Source organism: Lytechinus variegatus, chromosome 3 (assembly GCF_018143015.1).
Source record: "Lytechinus variegatus isolate NC3 chromosome 3, Lvar_3.0, whole genome shotgun sequence".
In the NCBI taxonomy this organism is placed as follows: domain Eukaryota; kingdom Metazoa; phylum Echinodermata; class Echinoidea; order Temnopleuroida; family Toxopneustidae; genus Lytechinus; species Lytechinus variegatus.
In genome coordinates this window covers 37,472,345-37,495,308 of record NC_054742.1, presented here as the reverse complement: position 1 = coordinate 37,495,308, position 22,964 = coordinate 37,472,345, and the positions used below count along the sequence as shown (strand labels likewise).

Genomic DNA, 22,964 nt, shown 5'->3' with positions numbered 1-22,964 from the left:
AAATACGTTTTCAAAATGTTCCCTTTATTTTTCTCCCGGTGTTTTCTTTAGCCTAAATGTTTAAAGGTTCTACTGTAGGTCGCCCGGCCGGGTAGGTCGTCGTCGAAAATTGATATTTCATTTGACACTTCAACCAAAACATGTTTCGAATGAAGACTAAATGCCAAGTCCGATCGTCAGCAGAGCGCGCACGTGATTCGTGTATTTGAAAATGCAACCGTTAATGAACGAAGTCGAGTCAAAGTGCTGGATCGTGCAATCGACGTCCGTAATAACTTGTTCTCAATTGACTGCCTGCCCTTTTTTGACATGTCAAGACACTTCAGGGTAAGCATTTACATGTATACTAATATTCTATATATGTCTAAATTAGCTGGAGTATCAGTAGAAATCAGAATAACCTATCACTGATGAAGTTATTTCAACCTGCGGTATCGTGCGTGCCGGCGTAAGTACCGCACGGTACACGGTACGTGAAGTCGAACCCTAGAGCTGTGGCGATGACAACGGCTCTCGAGCCGTGGCTCTTGCTGTTTTGACTTTGAATATGTAAAAACTTTTTCTTTGCTTTCATCTTTAAAACCAATCATCAAACGTTGAAATACATTCTTATGACTTCTTAAATTTGATCTCAAAGAATAATTTTAGACCCTATTCTCTAATTTGTATGGTGTCATGGGTGTGGATGCAGCCGGCAGCCATATGGCATGGTGGTGGTGCTCTGCACAGTGCCCTTTCCTTGCCTTTTTCATAGGCCTAAGGCTTTGGCTTGGCCTACATTACATGTACCTTCAATTCAAGTGATGTCCGTGCAGGCTCCACTTAACCACCGCTACACTGCGCTCCACCTACCCGAACCTCAACTCGGTGAACTTGTAATTCGGATACTCCGAGTTTCAAAGGTGGGAAAAAATAAAATGAATAGGCCCTATTGTAAAAATTACCCCCCCCCCCCAACCAACAATGCATTAAAGTTTAAGGCGCTAATGCAGTTTCGCACCGGCCGATTACCAGCACACCTAATCACCAATACTTGTTACCAAATGTCATGACAAGTCTCTCAGTCACATTTCGATGTCAATACATCAACCAATTTTCAAAATATTGTGATCGGGAATGGCTGTATTTCATCTTCGATCTCAACGTTGTTGATCGACATCGCTTCGCGGATCGCTTGGATTCACCGTGCACCGTAATGTTAATATGAACTGAAGTTAGCAACCAAATCATGCGAGAATGTGGCGAACAAACTGCCAGCATGCCGCATGCGAATCTATGCTCGCATGATTTGGTTGCTAACTTCAGTTCATATCAACATTACATTGCACGGTGAATCCAAGTGATCTGCGAAGCGATGTCTACGCCGTGTCGCTTCGCGGATCGCTTGGATTCACTGTGCACCGTAATGTTGATATGAACGGAAGTTAGCAACCAAATCATGCGAGCATAGATTCGCATGCGGCATGCTGGCAGTTTGTTCGCCACATTCTCGCATGATTTGGTTGCTAACTTCAGTTCATATCAACATTACGGTGCACAGTGAATCCAACCGATCTGCGAAGCGATGTCTACGCCGTGTCGCTTGGATTCACCGTGCGCCGTAATGTTGATATGAACGGAAGTTAGCAACCAAATCATGCGAACATAGATTTGCATGCGGCATGCTGGCAGTTTGTTCGCCACATTCTCGCATGATTTTGTTGCTAACTTCAGTTCATATCAACATTACGGTGCACGGTGAATCCAAGCGATCTGCGAAGTGATGTCTAAGCCGTGTCGATCAACGACGTTGAGATCGAAGCCGAAATACAGCAATTCCCGATCAAGATATTTTGAAAAGTGGTGGATATATTGACATCGAAATGTGACTGAGAGACTTGTCATGACATTTGGGAACAAATATTGGTGATGAGGTATGCTGGTAACCGGCCGGTGCGAAACTGCATTAGCGCCAAGTTTAATTTCTTACTCTTGACTTAGACTTGGTCTTAGAGCCAAGGTACTTAGTACATAATGTGTGGTGGGTATGTGCCGCAGTGGGGACCCCCTTTTTACACTCCATTCCAAGGCATAGCATTTTGTATTATTGAGGTAACCGGAGGATTAGAGCAAGAAATCTAGCTTTTATTTATTGTTGATGTCTTTTGGGGGATATTTTTTACAATAAATATGCATTTTCCCCACCTTTGCCACTCAGAGTATCTGAACGAGTTCACCGACTTGAAGTTCGGGGAAGTGGAGCGGTAATGAAGAGGAGAAAAGCCTGCTCGAACATCACTTGAGGTAGGCTTGGCCTTGCTTATAAATGTAATTGTACATAGACCCTATTCAGAAGAGATGTGTTTTTTCTAAAAAATAATCCCTGTCTGAAAATTGGTAGTGATGGACACTAACCAAAAGTGGCAAATCATATATTAATTTACTATGATTAGAAAATATCTCAAACCAAAATATCGCTTCCATCTTTTCCAAACACCTTTGAATTTTGCCGCCCGATTTTGAAGGTGTCCTTATAGCTACTACACACTCGATTTATCATGCAATTGTTTTTTCCTTGTTCCTCAGTTCTCAGTTTTTAAAGCATTTTCTATTGTTGGAAAAAAATAAATGAAGGTGCATACACCTAAAAAACTGCATTTTTTGTTTTCTCTACAATTTGCAATTTGCAATTTTATGTACAAAATATTAATACTAATATTAATACTAAAGGAGTCGTTTGTCACACTACAGTCACGAAGATTGTGCATTTGCCATTGAAATTGCATGTGCAATGAGTGGTGAGTACCTGAAGCTTTAGGACATGTATACCTCGATAGACTAAATAAATAATCATTTCAATTTCAGTGACATCATCTGGGACAGTTGGAACAACTCTATGCTCCACATTTAATTCAGTGTCAATCCTGATTTCATCAACATGGACTGATGGAACAAAAGTCATGCAAATATGCTGTTTTGTGTAGTGGTGAGTACAATTATCACTTTTGGAAGGGATTTTTTTACATGAACATGAGCTCCATGTTTGATTCAGTTTATTTGTTCCAAAGTTAAAATGAGAATGAAGGAAAGTTATGTAATCATTGACAGTGACTGATACTCCAACATTATTCCTGTAGATTAACCCTAAATCTCCTGGGGTATTTTGATTCTTGGGGGCATTAAGGCCCCCCTTAAGATCTCAGCCACGGATTGCGCTATCACAATGAAAATTTGCATGATGGTAGAGAGTGACATTTCCAACGCAGTTGCATTGGTAAATTTCACTGAATTCTTTTATTTTTATTTTGTAGGAATTAATTTTCTAATTTATTCATGAAACTTATGTATTTTATTCATGAAATCATACTTTTTGCTCTGATTCACTAAATAAAGCTCACAGAATGCTATTTTTGGTGAAATATTCTTTATAGCATTCCTAACAATTGTGAATGAAAAAATCCTGGTGCCAAGACCGATTTCTTATGTATTTTATTGCTTTTTTAATTTCTTATGTATTTTTTTTAAACAAGGCAAAATTAATAATGTTTAATTAGTAAAAGTAGAAATAATGATACGTTTCTGAATTTTTGCTAAATACCCGGTACACTATTTGCATTGGATTTGTACATGAAAAATACACTTACATTTTGACGTGTAATGTCGTAACCGCGCACCCGGGTGTCACAAATTTGGTCTCATAATTTATGCGAGACTTAAAAGTAAAAAGTCAGTAAGCGGCGAGGTCAAAAAAATTTGCGCAGCAGATATCGCAAAAATTGTCGAGGGGGGGGGGGCATTATGGCCCTCTCCCTCCCCTGGCAGAATTAGGGTTAATGAAAAATTTCAAAAGACTGTAGTTTAATAAATTTTTCTCTGAAATTATGCATAAAATGATGCAAAAGTGACATCTTAACAATGATAAGAGTATTGTTTGTTTTTGCAACTTAGACAATTTTTATGATGCGAAATAGACATCTAAACAATGATAAGAATAAGAGTATTGTTTGCTTTTGCAAAGACAATGACAATGATTTTATTGGACCATGTTACACTCTTTCGGGGATTAGGGACACTATCAAAACGACATTACACATCAATTATGCAATTTTACATATGTAACTAATTAAAAGATTAAATCCACATCTGGCGTAAAAGATTTTCATTGGATGAATGAGATGAGACTGCTGCATTTTATTCACAGCCTTTCTCATTGGATGTTGCTTCACAAATGGGTGTGTCTTAGAGAGATAATAAAATGAAGATGAAATTATCTCTCTAAGACACACCCATTTGTGTCTTAGAGAGATAATAAAATGAAGATGAAATTGTTCTTAGAAGAATATCAATTCAAAGGGATTTTAAGGGATTCTTTTTTCAGAGATGAAATGGATCTCAAAATACTACCCCTGTTCCCTTCTATGAGTAATGAGTTTTTCCTTTAATTGAATATTGATTCAAATTGTCTTTATTGCACTCTTGCGCTCCTTTTTTTATAGTGAAATATCTCTTCTGCAGTGTCCCCTCTTTCACCTCTTATTAAGTGCCCCATTTATGCCCTCATTTATTTTTTTTCTACTTCTAAATGTTTAGACTGGTAAACAAAGGTGAATGCAATTAGCACCCTTTCATTTTTACATATTTCATATAACAGAATATAAAAGTTTTCAGCTGAGCAATTGGAATAAAATAAACTGAATAAGCAAATGTCCTCCCTCACCTGATGTTGATATTCATATCAATGGATATTGATATCGATAGTGATAATGTAGATCACTGACTTTTGGCAATATGCGATAAAAAGAATTGATAATTGAAACCATTAAGTTTTGCATGCAGATGAAATAGTTTGGCTATGTTTGTTATAAGTTTCTCAATACCCCCCTTTTATTTTTTTACAGGTGTCACAAGATAAAGTACTTCCTTGATGAGTTCAGAGATGGATGATCAATCAAACATAGAATATGGTTTCTAGCAACCCTGCAGGTATCCTTCATACGCCAATGAGAGTGCATAAAGCTTGCACATATTATAAACGGTATCTGTGCTATCCCCAATATATAACATTAGACCAATTACATTGCCAAATTACAATGGAGCCTATCAAAGAAAAGGTAGACTCCAGCAAAACGTAATTTGAATATTAAAATAGAGAAAAACCAAAGAAGCACTGATAATTTCATCAAAATCTGACTAAGATAAGAAGGTTGTGAAATTTTGAGTTTAAAAAAACATTAATATGCAAAACACAGGTCAAATGAGGATCAAAGACGTTCTTTTGTATTTTATCATATGAAACATAGAACAGATCCATTGTCTTTGGCAGAGAGTAATTGGTCTACCGGTAATCTTATACTTAGGGGGATAATAATTTAAGAGATGCTTTACATAGGAATAAGTAATTATGTAGTACAATACATTTTTCAGGAGCAACTTGGTCTGCTCATCATTAGAGTGCAGTGGGCTGATTCATAAATCTGTTAATAAGTTAAGATTGATTTTAAGAACGACTAGTGAACCTTTCCTTTGTGCTAATTGATTATTAACCCTAAATAGACTGGGCTATTTCAACACCTAAAAAGACTGGGGGGGGCCTGATTCAGCCCCCCCCCCTTATGATCTCGGTCGTCCATCGCGCGATCGCGACGGAAATTGGCACGCGCGTTACCCATGGCATTATCTACAAAATTTCAATATATATAATTCTGTGAAAAATCTCATTGCTCATTAATTTGCCAATATATGCGTAAAATCATAAGTTTGCTCTAATTAATAAAATAATGCCCCTAAAATGCTACTTTTTGTTTCACATAATCTAGATAGGCATCTGATCAAATTTATTTTTTTTTAAATTTCAACATCACATTTATTTTCTTAAGCATTCTATTGTTTTCTAAATTTCTTATGTATTTCTCTGTTTTTCGACTTTTTGTTTTTTATTGTTTTTTCAATGGAAATTGTCAGGGACTTCATTTTGACCATAAAAAAGATAAATTTAATTGATTTTAAGCAGTAAATGGAAAAATGATACAATTTATGAATTTTGACTAAAAACACTATTTGCATTGGATTTGTACACAAATTCACGTTTTTGAGTTATTTTGGGTCTGCATGCACTTGCAAAATGATGGGTCGTTCGCACTGATCCTTATTGTTACATACTTTAAAGGAGAAGTCCACGCCAACAAAAAGTTGATTTCACTTAAAGGAGAATGAAACCATTGGAACAAGATAGCTTGTGTGAAAACAGAAAAATCAAAGAAACAGATCAACAAAAGTTTGAGAAAAATCGGACAAATAATGAGAAAGTTATGAGCATTTGAGTATTGCGATCACTAATGCTATGGAGATAGCAAATTGGCAATGCGACAAAGATGTGTGATGTCACTTGTGAACAACTCTAGATATATTTCACTTGAATTGCCTCTTTTATCACATCTATCCATAGATCATGTGTTCTTTCTACATGAGGGCATGTAATACATATTTTTTAAGAATACATCATGGATAAAGAGTTTGTATCATCATAAGAAAAAGCAAAAAGAGACATTTTGAGGGTATTTTATAGTCCACCAAAGGGAAAGTTGTTCATCAGTGACATCACACATCCTTGTCGCATTGCCAATGGGAGGATCTCCATAGCATTAGTGATTGCAATATTCAAATGCTCATAACTTTCTCATTATTTGTCCGATTTTTCTCAAACTTTCTTTATTCTTATTCTTTGATTTTTCTGTTTCTACACAAGCCTATTTGTTCCAAAGGTTATATTCCCCTTTAAAAGAGAAAATTTATTTTATGTGGTATTTGATTTACTCATTTTAGTTAAATTTTTTATACTTGTAAGCAATTATTTCTTATATATCAGCATTATATTCACGCAGTACAACTCATGCTACACAATATCGAGAAATATTTTAACTGGGTCAGGCTCTGGTGTCAGGAATTTCACTCATGTATGCAAGTGAAGTATTCACCTTAAACTTGGGTGTTTTTCATTATTATGTATATATGGAAAACTGCTGTTACCAAGGTGAAACTTTTAAGCGACAATCACAAACCATACTTAGTTAAAATGAATACATGTTGCTTACATCCAAATAAATATGAGCTCCCATTTGAGTATCGCTGCAAATCTGGTATTATTTTCACAGACATATTGTTCAGGGTAAGCCATTTCTTGTTTAAAATAAGGTACTTGGAAGCCATATTTCTTGGACATCAGTATTGTATTTACCTTAATATCTCAGACTCTACATGGGTTTATCAGTCTAACACTATCATTTGGTTTACCATCAGTTCGTCCACCCACCATTTTTTCTGAATAACCAATTGGTTTAATTGCCATACCATTTGGTCTAATTGGACTAAGTGTAATAAGTGTGAATCGGACAAAATGAAGGAAAAGAAAATTGGTATTAGACCAACTGGTTATGAGATGAAATGGTCATAGACAAGCTGGTGATTAGAAGATTATTGGACCAAATGGTTGTTAGATATTTCGTTGATGGACCAATTGTCATTTGACTAAATGAGGTAGGCCATGATCACAGTGGACGAGTTGGCAATAGATGAATAGGCAATTTATCCAAATTGTATCTCTGTATTTGTTAACAGACATTGTAACTGGTTTCATAGTTCTTTGACCAGACACGGAATGGGGGGGGGGGGGGGGGTGCCAATTCTGAAAGCCAAATTACCTTTTTTAGCTTGTCAAACTTTTGGGAAAGCAATCCGCACCCTGTAAGAGTAAAATCCAACTTGTTGTATGTTGTATTTACAAGAATACACCACACACTGTATTCTTAAAGGAAAAAAAGTTTTGTTACGCGATTTCTTGAATTTATTAATAAAATATTTGTAACTGAGTTCATAATTGAAATGTGTATTTGATTTATCGTTTAATGTGTGTGACTGTGTGTATGGGTGTTTGTGTTTTGTCTGTTCTTGACAAGTCTTGGACCTACAGTCAATCTTGCAATCGTAAAAATATTGGAACTGATCAACCCATGATTTGATTTCTTTAATATTTTGAACTAAGCTAGGTTAACTGTACGTTCGAGTTGTGTTTTCATGTACAATTTCATATGTAAATCATTATCACGTCAAAATAAGTCAAAATTCCGTCATTATGACATCGTAGTCGACTATTAAAGACCTTAAAATCATGTCCAGATGACGTCTAATACTGGTCATAAATATGTTATAAAGTGACTATTAATTACGTCATAATCACGTCATAAAGATGTCATAAGTGACCATTAATGACATAATAATCACGTCAATATACGACGTCATTCTGACGTATAATACTGGTAATGAATACGTTATAAAGACGTCATAAAGACGTTGTAAGTAACCATTAATGACATAATAATCAAGTCATAAAGACGTGTAATACTGGTCAGGAATATGGCGTAAAAACGTCATAAAGACGTCGTATTCGACTTATTAAGACGTCATAATCACGTCATTTTACGACGTTGATATGACGACGTGCGTTGGTGCAAATTCTTGACTTTAAGACGTCTTTTTACGACGTCAAAACGACGTGATACTCGTCGTAAAATAACGTCAATATGACGTCTTTTTACCCAGTTTTTGCTATCAGGGAAGGTAAAGCCGATAACCAAAGGACCCGTAACAATAAAACATTCCTGTACTTATTTAAGGGTTCATTTCAGGGAATATTTGCCAAGAGTATCGTTTTGTTTCCAATACTTGTTAAGGGTAGGGTTCCACACGCCAATACTTGTTAAGGGGTGCATTTTCAGAATATGGAAATTACGTGTTTAGGGTGCTTTTCGAGACCCCATGGTCGCGCATGGTATCCACTCGTGAATGGAAGTGCCCCCCCCCCCCCGCGCGAAGCGCGGAAGCTAAAGTGTTATATACATTTTTCTTGCCATAAAAAGGGTCACGAGGAAAGGGTATTCTCAAAGATATATTGAAACTTTCTTTGGAAAGATCAGATTTGATTACAAACAATTTAGCATCAGTGCTTATTTATAACTCGCAAAACAGAGGAGAAGATTGGTAGAGGAAGATATTCCTCCCCGCGCAGAGCAATGAAACTCTGAAATTTCAAAGGGCTGACGTTTCATCAAATGTAGATATCTCTAATACCCAATCGGCTCTAATTCAATTGATTTTCTAAGATTATTGAACTTCATTACAAGGAAAATAGTGCGCAAAAAGTTGAAACTTCTGTGATTTATTGAAATTATCTATCTATATAAAAAAGGATGCTTAATTTTTTTGACTTATCCTGAAGCGCTTCATTTTGAATATAAAGAAACTTAAATGTCATTAAAAATTTCAAACTGAGGGCGCAAAACAGGACAGGAGATGAATGTATACAGGGAAATGACATGAAGTTTAATTTTTTATCAAATTGTATTAAACTTCTTTTATTTAATACGACACGAATTGCATACCTTCCTCTTTCTAAATTAGGAACCTGTTTGCCCCCAAATTATGGTTGTTTAGTAATGAGCTGAAAAGCAGGAGAAGTTGACTTTATGGAGGTGACGGCAGAAACTGATATAAAGATTTTACCCGCTCGGAGCCGACCAGACCAGAAGTTGCGCGATCAATTGATAAAAAAGATAACTTCATATATTTACTTCGGCCTATAAACTTACTCAAATGTATACAATTTTAACTTTAACTGGCAAGAAGCACATAGCTGAGGTGGAAAAACAGGGTTAGAGAAAAGGTGGGGAAACGATGGAGAACTTCAATATTGTCATTTAACCGCGCACAGCGCGGAAGCAAAATTCATATATGAATTTAGAGCAAGAAGAGTGAAGGAGTTTCTCTTTTGAGAAAAAAATAAATAATAAAAAGAAAAAAAAGCTACCTTTCTTCCCTTTCCTTTTCCTTTTCTCCTCTCTTTTTCCCCTTTTTTTTCTTTTTGGGGGGCGACCGGCCCCACCGCCCCCCCCCTGGCTACGCGCCTGATTTGAAATGCCTGCCATTTCTACTAACGTTATCTGCTTATCAGTTAGGGAAAACTCTAACAAATGTAATAAGATGCTTTTCCAAAATATAAAAAATTAAGTAGATATTGAAAATAAGGATTTTGAAATTTTATATCAAATTTCTGCTATATTGTATCACTCATCAAAATGACTGATAATTCGAAGTCTTTCCCACATTCACTTGTAAATTAAATTAAATGTTGGTACACCGATGGAGAGTGACCAAATCGATAACAAGCTTGCTCACAAGATTGCTTGGTGAAAAGGCCTTGAATGGCGCGCTCCGCTGAATTAAACAAGTGCACAGCTAGTTACCAATAATGCATATAGCATTTCCATTTATTTGAAAGCAGGATAAAAGAGCTTTGTAGATTAAATGCCTTGCTCACGGCCAGTTACGGGCATAGGTGCCGCGGCCGGGGATCGAACTCCGGACTCTCCATGTATAGCCAGGCGCCTTAGGCCACTCGGCCACGGCACCTGCACTCATCCACCTTATAACATCACTGATGGAGAGATTACGTGGCCCTCTACGTTCGTTGATCATGTTTGCGCTTGTATTTGTACCGTGCATGTGATATTCTGAATCCTGTGCTGTGGCTCTACCACCTTACCATTGTTTCTGGGGATTTCTGACATTTTACTATCATCCCCATGGTATTTGCTAAGTGGAGCCAACGTAGTAGCAGAACGTAGCAGAACAACCACGGTGGGTAGTACAGAGACTCAACAGAAGCTTTTGGTCTAGTAGAATCTACACCGGCACCCGTCTCTACCAACCCGGTCCCCGTCCCGGCCCCCGTCGGCGTCGCCAACATTGCTTGTCTATCGGGCTGCTGGCCGCAGGTATCTGTGGGCTGTGGCGGCAGCTTGCATGGAATTGAATTTAAGGGCCTTAATTTGGACTGGAGAGGACGTTCCTGGAGTGACTCAGTGAGGAAGGAAGCAATGTTTTGATTTACAAGTTGGGCCTGAGGTTTGTTATTGACACGGAATTCAGAACTGTAAAAGCCTAGCAGCGACAACATTGATAAGTCAACAAACAATGCCAAGTTTATAATAAAATATATGCCAATGATTGGGCAATCTCCATGATGAACACAGAATTAAGAACAGCCACAAAGTAGACTCTCTACATGATATTTTAAAAAATTCTGCCATTTATTGGCTCATTTGGCTTGGCAGAAATCATACTTACTAGATCTAGATCTAAGTGGACAATAATGTTTCATATTGGATGGATATTAGGAAGTTGTCTATCAAACAGAGATGATACCACTCCCAGTCTAGGATTGACAACAGAAAAACATTGGGCCCCACTCTCGTCGACTTTGCAATCTGAATTGCAAAAAGGTAGACTTGTGTGTTTCTTAAACCTAGTTGAATAGATTTCTGAAACCCAGCTGTAAAAAGTGTAAGGCGGAATTTTTAAACATGACTTCCGTTAAATTTCTTCTCTTCTATGGAGAGGAAGTGAAGGAAGACAGGCCTAGTCCAATTCAACAACAAAACTGAGACTGAAGTGTGTGTGTGTATTTGAGTTTTGTCAGACGTATATCAAGCAGATACGATTAATTACGTCTGGGACCAACCTCTCACGACACCATCCGAAAGACGTGACCAGGGCTTGAACCTCTTCATCAATTTATAAATTTCTCACATAGCTTAGATTACAGGTGCACACCACAACGCCCAGAAGTTTTCTGTCTGAAATAGCCTTTACTAAAGGCTAGTACTAGACCTATTACTGATGCATTCAACAACAACAACAACAACAACTGATGCATTCAATTCTATATTTTAGATAATTTTCAGTCATGTTAAACTAAAAATACAATTTCCATTTTAAAGCCATCACAAACCATCTAGGGATGAATATAAGGTGATCTGCCTATTCCAATGCAGCAATGAACCTGAACTGGTAGGTCAGACTGCAAATCGACAGCTTGCTGCTCACATGTGGGTCTGAGTGTTGTGTTCTTTATGTTAGGATCCAATGAGCATTTATTACTAATTAAATTATAAGGACAAGTCTACCCCAACAAAATGGTGATTTGCATGAAAAGAGAAAAATCCAACAAGCATAATACTAAAATTTTTCATCAAAATTGGATGTAAAATTAGAAAGTTATGATGCATAGTATTCATTATTGTAAATATTATTATTATTATTGTAAATAATTATTCATTATTGTAAATATTAAGTTATACGCATATTGATTATTGTAAATATGTTCTTGTTTAGACTCTCATACTCCCGATCGGGGTTGATAGAGTTTGATAAAATCTTCTGACATTTTAAAGTTTTGCGTAATTTCACAATTTACTGTTAAATGCACCTCTTAGTCTGTATGCAAATGAGGAGACATGACGCCATCTATTCACTATTTATTTTGTATTATATTAACTATGAAATGTTCTAATTTTCTCATTGTCAAGTGAAACAATGATTAATTCCTCCCTGACCATGTGGAATTAGCATTGTTCAATACTATATGGTTCAGTCAAGTTGGTTGTAAAATCTGTAAAAAAATGAAACATTTTATAATTTGAGCAATAAAAAATCTGAAATCTGAAATATTCTAATTTTCTCATTGTCATTTGAAACAAAATTGTATTTTTCCCTGAACATGTGGAATTACCATTGTTAAAACCCGTTATGGATCAGTCAAGTTGGTAGGACTTGGTCCTACTCCTTATTGTCTGATCTGTAAGAATTATATTCAAACAATAGAAAACAAAAGGAATAGTGAGGGACATAATTGATTTACTGAATTGTGCATAAAAACAAACAAAACTTAAGTCGCCATAACTTTCTTTTTCAACATCTGATTTTGATGAAATTTTCAGTGTTATGCTTGTTTGATTTTTACCTATTGATTCAAATTCTTTTCTTTTTTTTTGTGGGATAGACTTGACTTAAGTTTTGACACTTGTAAATGGTGGCATAAAGAAAAGACATTAACCTGAGCACTGGTACACTCCAATGACTCCATTTTAGACCAGTTCATAGTTACCTGTACTTCATGGACAATTTTGGTCAAATGACCTTTAATTTCTTTCATTATGATAGGCACAGTTCAAAGGAAGATATTATATTAGCATGTCTTACATAGCAGGATGAAGAAATTGAATCGATCAGGTGAATAGAATAGCACATCAATGAACACTCTATGAAGGTACTTGTTGCACTTCTACTTTGAATGCATAATGGGGCATGTTGTACAATGAACTTGGCAAAGTGTGAAATACCAGTCGTTCGTGGACGCATTGCTGTTTTTTATTGCTGTTTTTTGTGGATGTAAATGAAAAACAAAACAAAAAATATGAATAATCAAGACATCAAATTTGTTGCTTATCACATTAAAATTTAAACCACAATGTCACTTTAGTACCAATGACCTTCTGATGATCCTGCACAGAGTAGAACTATGAACTGGCTTATTAGAATTGTTGACTTTCTTTCTGACAGACACAGACATTCACTCAAACACCTCGGTGAGTACAGTGTATGCAATATGTCTGTACATAATTTTGTTTCTGTTTCTGATATCATTTTTAAAAAATAATGATACTGTATCACAGTGTATGTTAATCATGATAATCTCCAAGACTAATCTCATTTTACCCCCACCCCCTTCTATCCTTTTGGCAGATAGTAATGTAGCATTGATCATCTTGAATAGACCTATCCATGATTTGCAGCCTCTCCTCAAAAGAGTATGGGATGGTGCCATTATAAGAGCAGCAGCCGATGGTGGTACTAACCATCTACTGGAATGCATGACATCAAAAGACCACAGGTGATCATGTTGAAATAATAATACTGCTTCCGGGCATCATTTTATGCAAATTCAGATGTATCATTGCTAAGAGTCAGAGAGAAAGTTGGTCAAGATTTGACATTGCAGTCATTTAAATAGTGATGTACAATTTCATTTTTATTTTTTTAAACGAGGAAATCACACTTTTCACTCCCTTTTTTTTATAAATATTTGACCGAATACAAGAAAGTTATCAAAAGAAATTCATTGTAAAACAGAAAATCAAGATGCACTTGGAACATACATTTTTACATCATGCGCTGTGACAAATTGTAAACATTGAAAACATGGAACAATCGACTTGGTAATATATATAATTGTATTCATTTGAAAAGTATAATCCATTTTATGCATATAACTTCTGGGTATAATAAAGTAATACTAACCTTTAAAATCAGACTTAAAAAATAATTGGTTTGGTTGTAAATTAAGATTCTTCAAGTGTACACTCAACATGCTTTTACTGAATACTAAAACTACATGTACCTGCTAATTTATTTTCCAATTAAAAAAGGTCAAAATACTAAGTTTTCTCACCAAAGTACATATTTCTGCCACCTAAATAAGCTCAAAGCATATAGACCTATGCTTAATATTTTACCCTGATACTGCTTCTTATATTTAAATTGTATATTTTCCAAAGTTCAAATATAATGATTTATGTATTTCAGATATATTCCTGATGTAATCTCTGGTGACTTTGATTCTGTGAGGAAGGAAGTAGTCGAACTCTGCAAAGAAAAGGTAAAACATCTAGTTTTAAAGGCAGATTCTATGAAATTTGATTTATCAGAATGTTTTAAGAATGTTTGTAAGATTAATTTCAGTTGTTAGTGAACCACCTCTAGCTATATGTTATGATTGCAAGTTAGCCAGTGTATAGTTACATTTACTAAATATTATTACTTCTCCTTTGTTTACTTTTCCTATTTTTACTAAAAAAAAAGCTATAATATGGTCCATTTATATAATCCTGCTACTATACTCTACTGCGCTTGATATCATATTATTACCTCAGCTGTAGCTGAGCGGCCATATAGGCGCTCGCTTAAGCATTCAAAGAATAAATCCTACTGGTTACCCATTTATATCACCTGGGTTGAGTGCAGCACAATATCGATAAATTTCTTGCTGAAGGAAAGCATGCCATTGTTAGGATTCAAACCCATGTCCTTCTGATTGATAGACGAGAGTCGTAACCACTAGACTGCGACGTGCCCACATTGAATCTATGTAAGATTAATTATCATCACATATAGACTGTAATGTGACAGATTATGCTTATCACTTAAGCAATCAATCCTACCGCATTTACAGTATTGTTAATTGCATGAAGAAAACCTCAGTTTGAGAACACAATACCCCAGTTTTTCCATGGACCTACTCCATGGTTTTTCTCAATCAATTCTCTTCTCCAGTACGACAAACCCTACTGCCCCTAGTAAGTATCAAAACACCTGTTTCTTGACCTCGGTCCGAAGATAACTTAACAGCCCGAGCGCGGTCCCGGCAAAGCATGCCGCCATTTTTGTCTCACCTGCATAGCAGAGTGAGACTAGGCGCCGCTTTTCCGACGGCGACGGCAGCGTCAACATCAAATCTTAACCTGAGATTAAGTTTTTGAAATGACATCATAACTTAGAAAGTATATGGACCTAGTTCATGAAACTTGACCATAAGATTAATCAAGTACTGTATTACTGAACATCCTATTAGAGTTTCATGTCACATGACCAAGGTCAAAGGTCATTTAGGGTCAATGAACTTAGACCATGTTGGAGGAATCAACATCAAAATCTTAACCTGAGGTTAAGTTTTTGAAATGTCATCATAACTTACAAAATATATGGACCTAGTTCATGAAACTTGGACATAAGGTTAATCAAGTATCACCAAACATCCTGCATGATTTTTATGTCACATGACCAAGGTCAAAGGTCATTTAGGGTCAATGAACTTTGGCCGAATTGGGGATATCTGTTGAATTCCCATCATAACTTTGATGGTTTATGGATCTGATTCATGAAACTTGGACATAATAGTAATCAAGCATCACTGAACATTTTGTGCAAGTTTCAGGTCTCATGATTGAGGTCAAAGGTCAATTAGGGTCAATGAACTTTGGCCGAATTGGGGGTATCTGTTGAATTACCATCATAACTTTGAAAGTTTATGGATCTGATTCATGAAACTTGGACATAAGAGTAATCAAGTATCACTGAACATCCTGCGCGAGTTTCAGGTCACATGATCAAGGTCATGTAAGGTCAATGAACTTTGGCAATGTTGGGGTTTTTGTTGAATAACCATCATATCTCTGTAAGTTTATTGGTCTAGTTCATAAAAAGTGGACATAAGAGTAACCATGTATCACTGAACATCTTGTGCGAGTTAGAGTAGTTTTCAAAGTCAGCACTGCTGCTATATTGAACCGCGTGATGCAGGTGAGACGGCCAGAGGCATTCCACTTGTTATTCACTTACTTTCCTTATATCGAATACAATAATTTCATTCCCTGGCTCAATGCTCATAATCTGGCCTGTGGAGGTGAAATTGAGACAGCGGGGATTACCTGGCCAAGCGGGGTTGATCAGGCGGGTGTTTCATAAAGCTGTTTGTAAGTTAAGAGCGATTGGTGATCCTGTCTTGCAGTAAATGGTACACACCATTGGCGATGATCACCATTTGTTTTTAAAGCCGCTCTTAACTTATGAACAGCTTTATGAAACGGCTCCCAGGGCTTGGAAATGATCTCAAGCACAATTTGGGGTCTAATACCGCAGTTTGCAGTCTGAACTGCGGTCTTTCTCCAAATGGGGGTTTGACGAAATGGGACGCTATTGTTTTGCTGAAATAGGATGTTTTTTGCATTTGTACAAGTTTGTCAGTAGATGGCAATTAATGCGAATAGACCTTGCCTAGATTTATGTTTTAAAGGAAACCAAAACCCAGAAGAGAAGTAATATTATTGGAAAGAGTAAAATGAGAGGAACAATTTTAAAAAAGTTTCATCAAAATCGGTTATGAAATAGGCAAGTTATGGGAGTTTGAAAACTCTTGTTGTACTTTCTATGGGCATCCTCAAATTGGCAAATGTGCTTCAAAATAGCTGATTTTGTGGACAACTCTCCATTTGTTTTGTACACAAATTTTCAGATTTTCCTCATTGTCTTTCAAATTGCATCTTGCCTCCTGAGCACAACATATGTCTTGGGAAAATATAATTCACACTACATAAATTATGTCAAGGTCGGGAAGAGATAATGTGAAATATCTCAAATAAAGGGGAAAATCTGAAAATTTGTGTACAAAACAAATGGAAAGCACCCTTAACACGTATTTTCCATATTCTGAAAATGCACCCCTTAACAAGTATTGGCGTGTGAAACCCTACCCTTAACAAGTATTGGAAACAAATACTATTGGCAAGTATTCCCAGAACTGAGCCCCTAAACAAGTACAGCGATGTATTTTCCATATTCTGAAAATGCACCCCTTAACAAGTATTGGAAACAAAACGATACTCTTAGCAAGTATTCCCTGAAATGAACCCCTAAACAAGTACAGAGATATTTGATTGTTATGTCACGTGTCGGTCGGTCGTCGGCTTTACCTTTAGACACCATTATTTCGGTTTAGTTCGGCCCCACCTTCCAGTGCATCTCGTGCAAATCGGACTCTAAACACGTAGTGTTGGGGCAAAAAGGACATCCTTTATAAAACATTTTGATTTTGTTTTATCATCCCCGCATATTTGACCCTAAACACGTATATTTTCCGAGCGAAATAGATACCCTATTTTCAATATTTTTGTGTTTTTGACACCCTTATGACGTTACATACGTAACATGCCCTATCTTGAAAAAGACATCCCTTTTACATGTTTTTTGGTCGCGCATGGCATCCACTCATCAATAAAGTGGCCCCCCCTGGGGGGTATAGCAGTTCTGACTCTCACCCTGTAATCAGATGGTTGTTTGTTCTTAGATCTCACCTTTGGCAAGGTGTCATTCCACACTTTACCACTCTCCACCCAAATACTAAAAGAGTACCCAGAAGGATGCAAAAGTCGATGTAGTATGCCTAGCAATTGGTTCTGGAACTCTTTCTTGAATGCTCCCCAGAAAGTGGAGAAAGTGCATACATTGTGTGCAGGTATGCCAGGATCAGATGACCGGGGTAATAATGAATACATAAGGCACTTAAAAAAATGTATATAAATATATTACTACCGGTATTATTATTGTTGCTATACTGCATTCTATACTACAATACTAAAGACAATTCTAAGTTATATGAAGATTTAACAACTCTTTTTTTCTTTCTCCCTCTCTCTTGTTATATTTCCATTTTTCTTTCTCGCTCTTTTTATGTAGGGGAGTGATGTGATCCATACACCTGATCAGAATTACACTGATTTCACTAAGTGTCTTAATATTGTTGTGAATATCATCAAGCAAAAATCATTGAAAGTAAGTGTTAACTCTGAGATTCAACTGCATGTATGTCTTGTCAGTCTGCTTATTTGTACAATTTTTGAAAGACCTCCTGCATTGTGTCATTTTGCTGCCATTTTAGAGGTTGAACCGTTGAAGATATTATCTTGCACGTGTTGGTGATATTGAGCTGGCTATCTCTGTTTATGTGTATTCCTGTGTCCTCTGAGGGAGGCAGCCATGAGATTACGATGTCATAGGATTATTGTGTAGTTTTACATTTTTCTTCCTATATTTGCAATCTTTCAATTGAATTTTACTAAACTTTCTTTATCTGATATATCAAATTAGAAAAGACAGAATAGAAACAAACTCGTAAGGATACATATATGAATATTTTATTCTTACTCCATGGTTCTGTAACTACAATGTTTTGTTGTCAGTTTTGATAGATTCCAGTAGATCATTTTTCCACCTATTATCAATAATGTAATTAATTTATGGTGTAATAATTTAATTTATAAATTTTCTCTTTTGTACAGGTTGATAGCATTATGGTGTTTGGAGCATTTGGCGGTCGATTAGATCAAACTCTTGCCAACATCAACACCCTTTTTATAGCATCATCAATTACAGACCTTCCTGTATATCTTCTGGGAGATGGCTCTCTCTGTTGTCTACTACTTCCAGTAAGTTAGTAGGAGTAGTAGTAGTGGTAGAACTTGTAGTAGTAGTAGTAGTAGTTCCGAAAATTCAATTGATAGTGGGCCAGGCAGGCACTGCAGTGCCAGATCAACGAGGCTCTATCCCTTAAATTTTGGCTCTCTCTGTTGTCTACTACGTCCAGTAAGTTAGTAGGAGTAGTAGTACTTGTTGTAGTAGTTGTAATAGAAGAAGAAGTGGCAGTAGTTACAAAAATTCAATTGATCGTGGGCCAGGCAGGCACTTTCCAGTGCCAGATCAACCAGGCTCTATCCCTTTAATTTTGAATGCCAAACCCTTAAATGTTGAATGCCAAACAGGGTAGCAGCAACTTCCATCTCTTTACGTCTTTTGGTCTGATGCGGCTTGGGTTTGAACTCCCGACCTCCCTGTTGTGAGACTGACGCTCTACCAACTAAGCCAACACACCGGTTGGCTGTACTTCCAAGTCAAGATTTTTTTTTTTTTTTTTACCCTGGCCTCCAGCAATTAAAAAGGAATTACTGCTGTCATATATTCACACCATCTGCATAAAAGGGCTAATAATAAAGTAATAGCAAAGTAATTCTGATAATTTTTAGTGGTAGACATTGATGATGTAGAAGGGCATGATGATATAAAAAAAAAATGAGTAATGATATTGTGTATTCATACACCAACGAATCAAATCAACTTTGAAGAGTGATCAGGGTGCATCCAACAAATGATTGAAATTAAACAGATTGCAAATGTGACTCAAGCAAATTAATTGTGAATTGCCTTTTGATGCCATGATCAAGAAATCATGCCACTTGGCAGTTACACATGAAATTCACAAGCCTCGTAGCATCAGACAATAGACTAATTCATAGTGCAATTGAAAATGAAGATTATTTATGTTATTGTTGTCAATACAGGGGAGGCATAGGATTAAGGTAAACACTGGCCTTGAAGACAAATGGTGTGGGCTCATCCCAATTGGTGCCGAGTGCAAGAGAGTTTCAACAACTGGTCTCAAATGGAATCTAGGTGGGTTATCTTACTTTAATAGTGGCAGGAATGTCGGTAAAGCTTGATTACCTTTGAAACAACTGAAACAAGTTTTTCCTCCACCCAATAGGGTTTGAAAAATAGACTAGGGCACTGTGCGTTAACAGGGGTGATCATGGCTAGACCGTGCCGAGGCCTTTGCTAACTTACATGGCTTATATATTTGCATTACGGTATGTATGAGGTTAAATGATCACTTCAATGGAGAGTGCACTGTGACTTCGATCAGTCCATCCCACCGAACTTTGGGCAGTTTCCCCAGGAGATGCCAATGAAACCTGTGTGCAAGTTGCACTTGCAGCAGTGTCTGTGGCCGTGTGCTTGAAGTCCTTGCAGAGAGGAATTGCTTGAAAACCCATAGTAAGATTGACAAAACATATTCTTTCAAAACTGATCTTCCAGCTTTAGATTGCAAATCAAGAAGTGGCAAATGTGGCAAGTTCAACCTTTCAGCCACATAATCCAGGCTTTTTAACATATCTTCGCTGACAGACACGATTTTGTCCAGAGTGTAACAAAAACAAATCGCTATTGATCATTTTCATGACATTGTTACACACCATGACACTTCTCTAGCATTCCTGTTATTTCATCAGATTTTGAAGAATTTTCTTTTTTTTTTTTAAATACCGACAAATAATAAACCCATTGTGATATAGTTGTTTCATTTCCCCATTCATTCAAACCAAGTCATTATTTGGAGTGGTCTCACACTTAAAACATTTCATGGTATATAGAGGAAGTGAAGCCTTTCACATCCTTTTCTCTCTTACCCCTGATTTAACAAGCTTCCTGTAAAAATGGGAAATTAATGGACCTTCACCTGTATTCTGAACTCCAGTTCAATGTTACACAAACTTCTATGAAAGTTCAATCCATCTGTTAATTTTGCCTCTCATATCATTGATATCTGGGAATAACAACTAGGTGTTTTTTTTTTGTTTGTTTTTTTTCTTCACTATTAAAGCATGATAAAAATAACAGCAAACATCTGAAACACTTTCAAATTAAACAAAGTGCCTTCCATTGTAAAGTGCATTTAACTTTCAGCGAAATCAAGTGGATTTCTAAATTCTATTTATTTTTGTGATCTTACAGCATACACCATTCCTTGGGTGCATTTATATAATTGACATTCTTTTTTACTTTCAAGCAATTCATTCAACATTCTAATCTCACAACCAGACTTATTTTTATTTTAAATATCAGAAAACCAGTCATTGAAGTTTGGAGGTATGGTGAGCACATCTAATAGCTATGCACCGGATGCACAAGAAGTGACAGTGTCCACTGAACAGCCTTTACTCTGGACAATGGGGATTCAACCTTTGACCTCTGAGGGTCATGCTTCTGAAGATGATCATCCTGATTCATCATCCAGTAGTCATGGAGCACTGGATTCCTCAAAGTATTAGCAATTTTCTTGCTGAAAATTGTTTTAAGGGAAAAAATGAATATACTTTCAGTATTTTTTTTTAAGTCAACTTTTTGAATATATCTTAATGCCTCTACCCATTGTAGGTGTTTGCCATAGCTAATTATTCATTGTTTTGTTCTTGTGATAAGTGAAAGAAAAACTTTGACATATCAACTTTTGATGAAACTCAGTTCACGCATGCATCTAGGGGTCACAATTATCTGATTATTTGAGAATTGTCAAGATCACAGGAATTATTACACGAAATTTCTTTTTCTCAAGACAGACAGACAATGGACTTTGGGCCTTGTACCTATAGTCACAATGATCTGTTCAAATTTTGAAGTAAAAAGGGTCAAGAATGAAAAAAGCCTGTTTTTTCTCACAATATAAACTCATGTATATACCTGTCTGATAATCTGATCATATTTAGGTGGTCAATTCGTAGAGGTAAATTTGAAGATGACCCCTTTCTCAAAATAGATCTAATAAACAAAAATAACAAATCAAATTTAAACTTGATTTATGTTTGTTTATATGAGAGTAGTGTTCTGATAAATTTTCATGAAAGCATTTGAAAATGTTAGAAGCTGTATTGATGAGTCTGCCCCAATTCAAATAGGGACCACAGAAACCTGTGTCAAACCTGTTTGGCTTTTAAGCAAACCTTTACATGGAAGAACTAAGTATGCTTTGCATATTTTGATATAATTTGCTTGAACTTCGGTGTTTTATTAGACTTTATGAAAGTCAACTTATGCAGACTACTCTGTATTTAGATTGGACTATTGCTGACGCATGAATATTGACCTCATGCTGTCAGGAATCTACTTTGTTTCACTTTTATTCGTGCAATGATGACAATTGATATTTATTATGTGCAGGAAAGTCTGAATATGATCGGAATGGTTCATGAAAGGACTCATTGGATGTTTTATCCAATAAAATCTGCCTTATCTGACAGTTACCATATTAACAGTCAAAAACTTGTGCTTCTCATCCAATGAAACCAAAGAATATTTTCTGACCCAACAATTTGTCAGATGAAAAATGTTGATTTAATGTTCCCCAGGTGTGTGATATTTTTGCAGGATGCAGAGAGAAAATAGCCACTCAATAGTAAGGAATATTATGACTATTTTTTCTTTGCCAGTATTTTGTTTTGTTTTTCTTGACAAAGACACAAGATATTACCTTAAAAAAATCCTTGCCTGATGTATTTCTTTTTTATGTGAGAAATGTGACAAGAGAGGTTGAATGTTTTTTCCTATATACATTCATATTCCAGTTTCCCCTGTCAATAATGCATGATGTAATTGGAAATAATTTTACTCCATATTATGCCTCTGCTCACCATCAGTGGTGCTAGAGGCATAATGTTTCTGAGTTGCTTGTCCATCTCAGTGGGGGGGGGGAGGCTGAGCCAAAAGTGGGGGACTGACCATGCAGAAAATCACAATCATATGGTCATTTTTAAGGTTTTTTACACGGTTTTGGAAAAAGGTGGGGGGGGGGCTGAAGCCCCCCACCCCCCCGCTTCGGCGGCCCCTGGACGGATCACATTTGGATCATGGATGCATGTAGGAGTGACAATGAA

General features: G+C 36.4%; 1 protein-coding gene and 1 long non-coding RNA gene across 3 annotated transcripts; both read left to right on the top strand.

The window, feature by feature from the left end:
- Positions 1-137: 137 nt before the first annotated feature.
- On the top strand, positions 138-5,075 carry LOC121410931. 2 transcript variants are annotated; one of them, XR_005969400.1, is made up of 4 exons: positions 138-327; positions 2,198-2,283; positions 2,845-2,965; positions 4,878-5,075. It is a non-coding gene; the product is annotated as an uncharacterized LOC121410931 (long non-coding RNA). The 2 variants fall into 2 exon arrangements; XR_005969401.1 differs by lacking the exon at positions 2,198-2,283 and having other exon boundaries at positions 146-327.
- Positions 5,076-10,519: 5,444 nt separating this feature from the next.
- Positions 10,520-22,457, top strand: LOC121410930 (thiamin pyrophosphokinase 1-like). Its single transcript, XM_041603326.1, has 7 exons — positions 10,520-11,312; positions 13,615-13,762; positions 14,455-14,527; positions 18,160-18,255; positions 18,762-18,908; positions 19,818-19,929; positions 21,160-22,457. The coding sequence occupies exons 1-7, from the start codon at positions 11,183-11,185 to the stop codon at positions 21,363-21,365; spliced, it is 912 nt and encodes a 303-aa protein (XP_041459260.1). The 5' UTR covers positions 10,520-11,182; the 3' UTR covers positions 21,366-22,457.
- Positions 22,458-22,964: the final 507 nt, after the last annotated feature.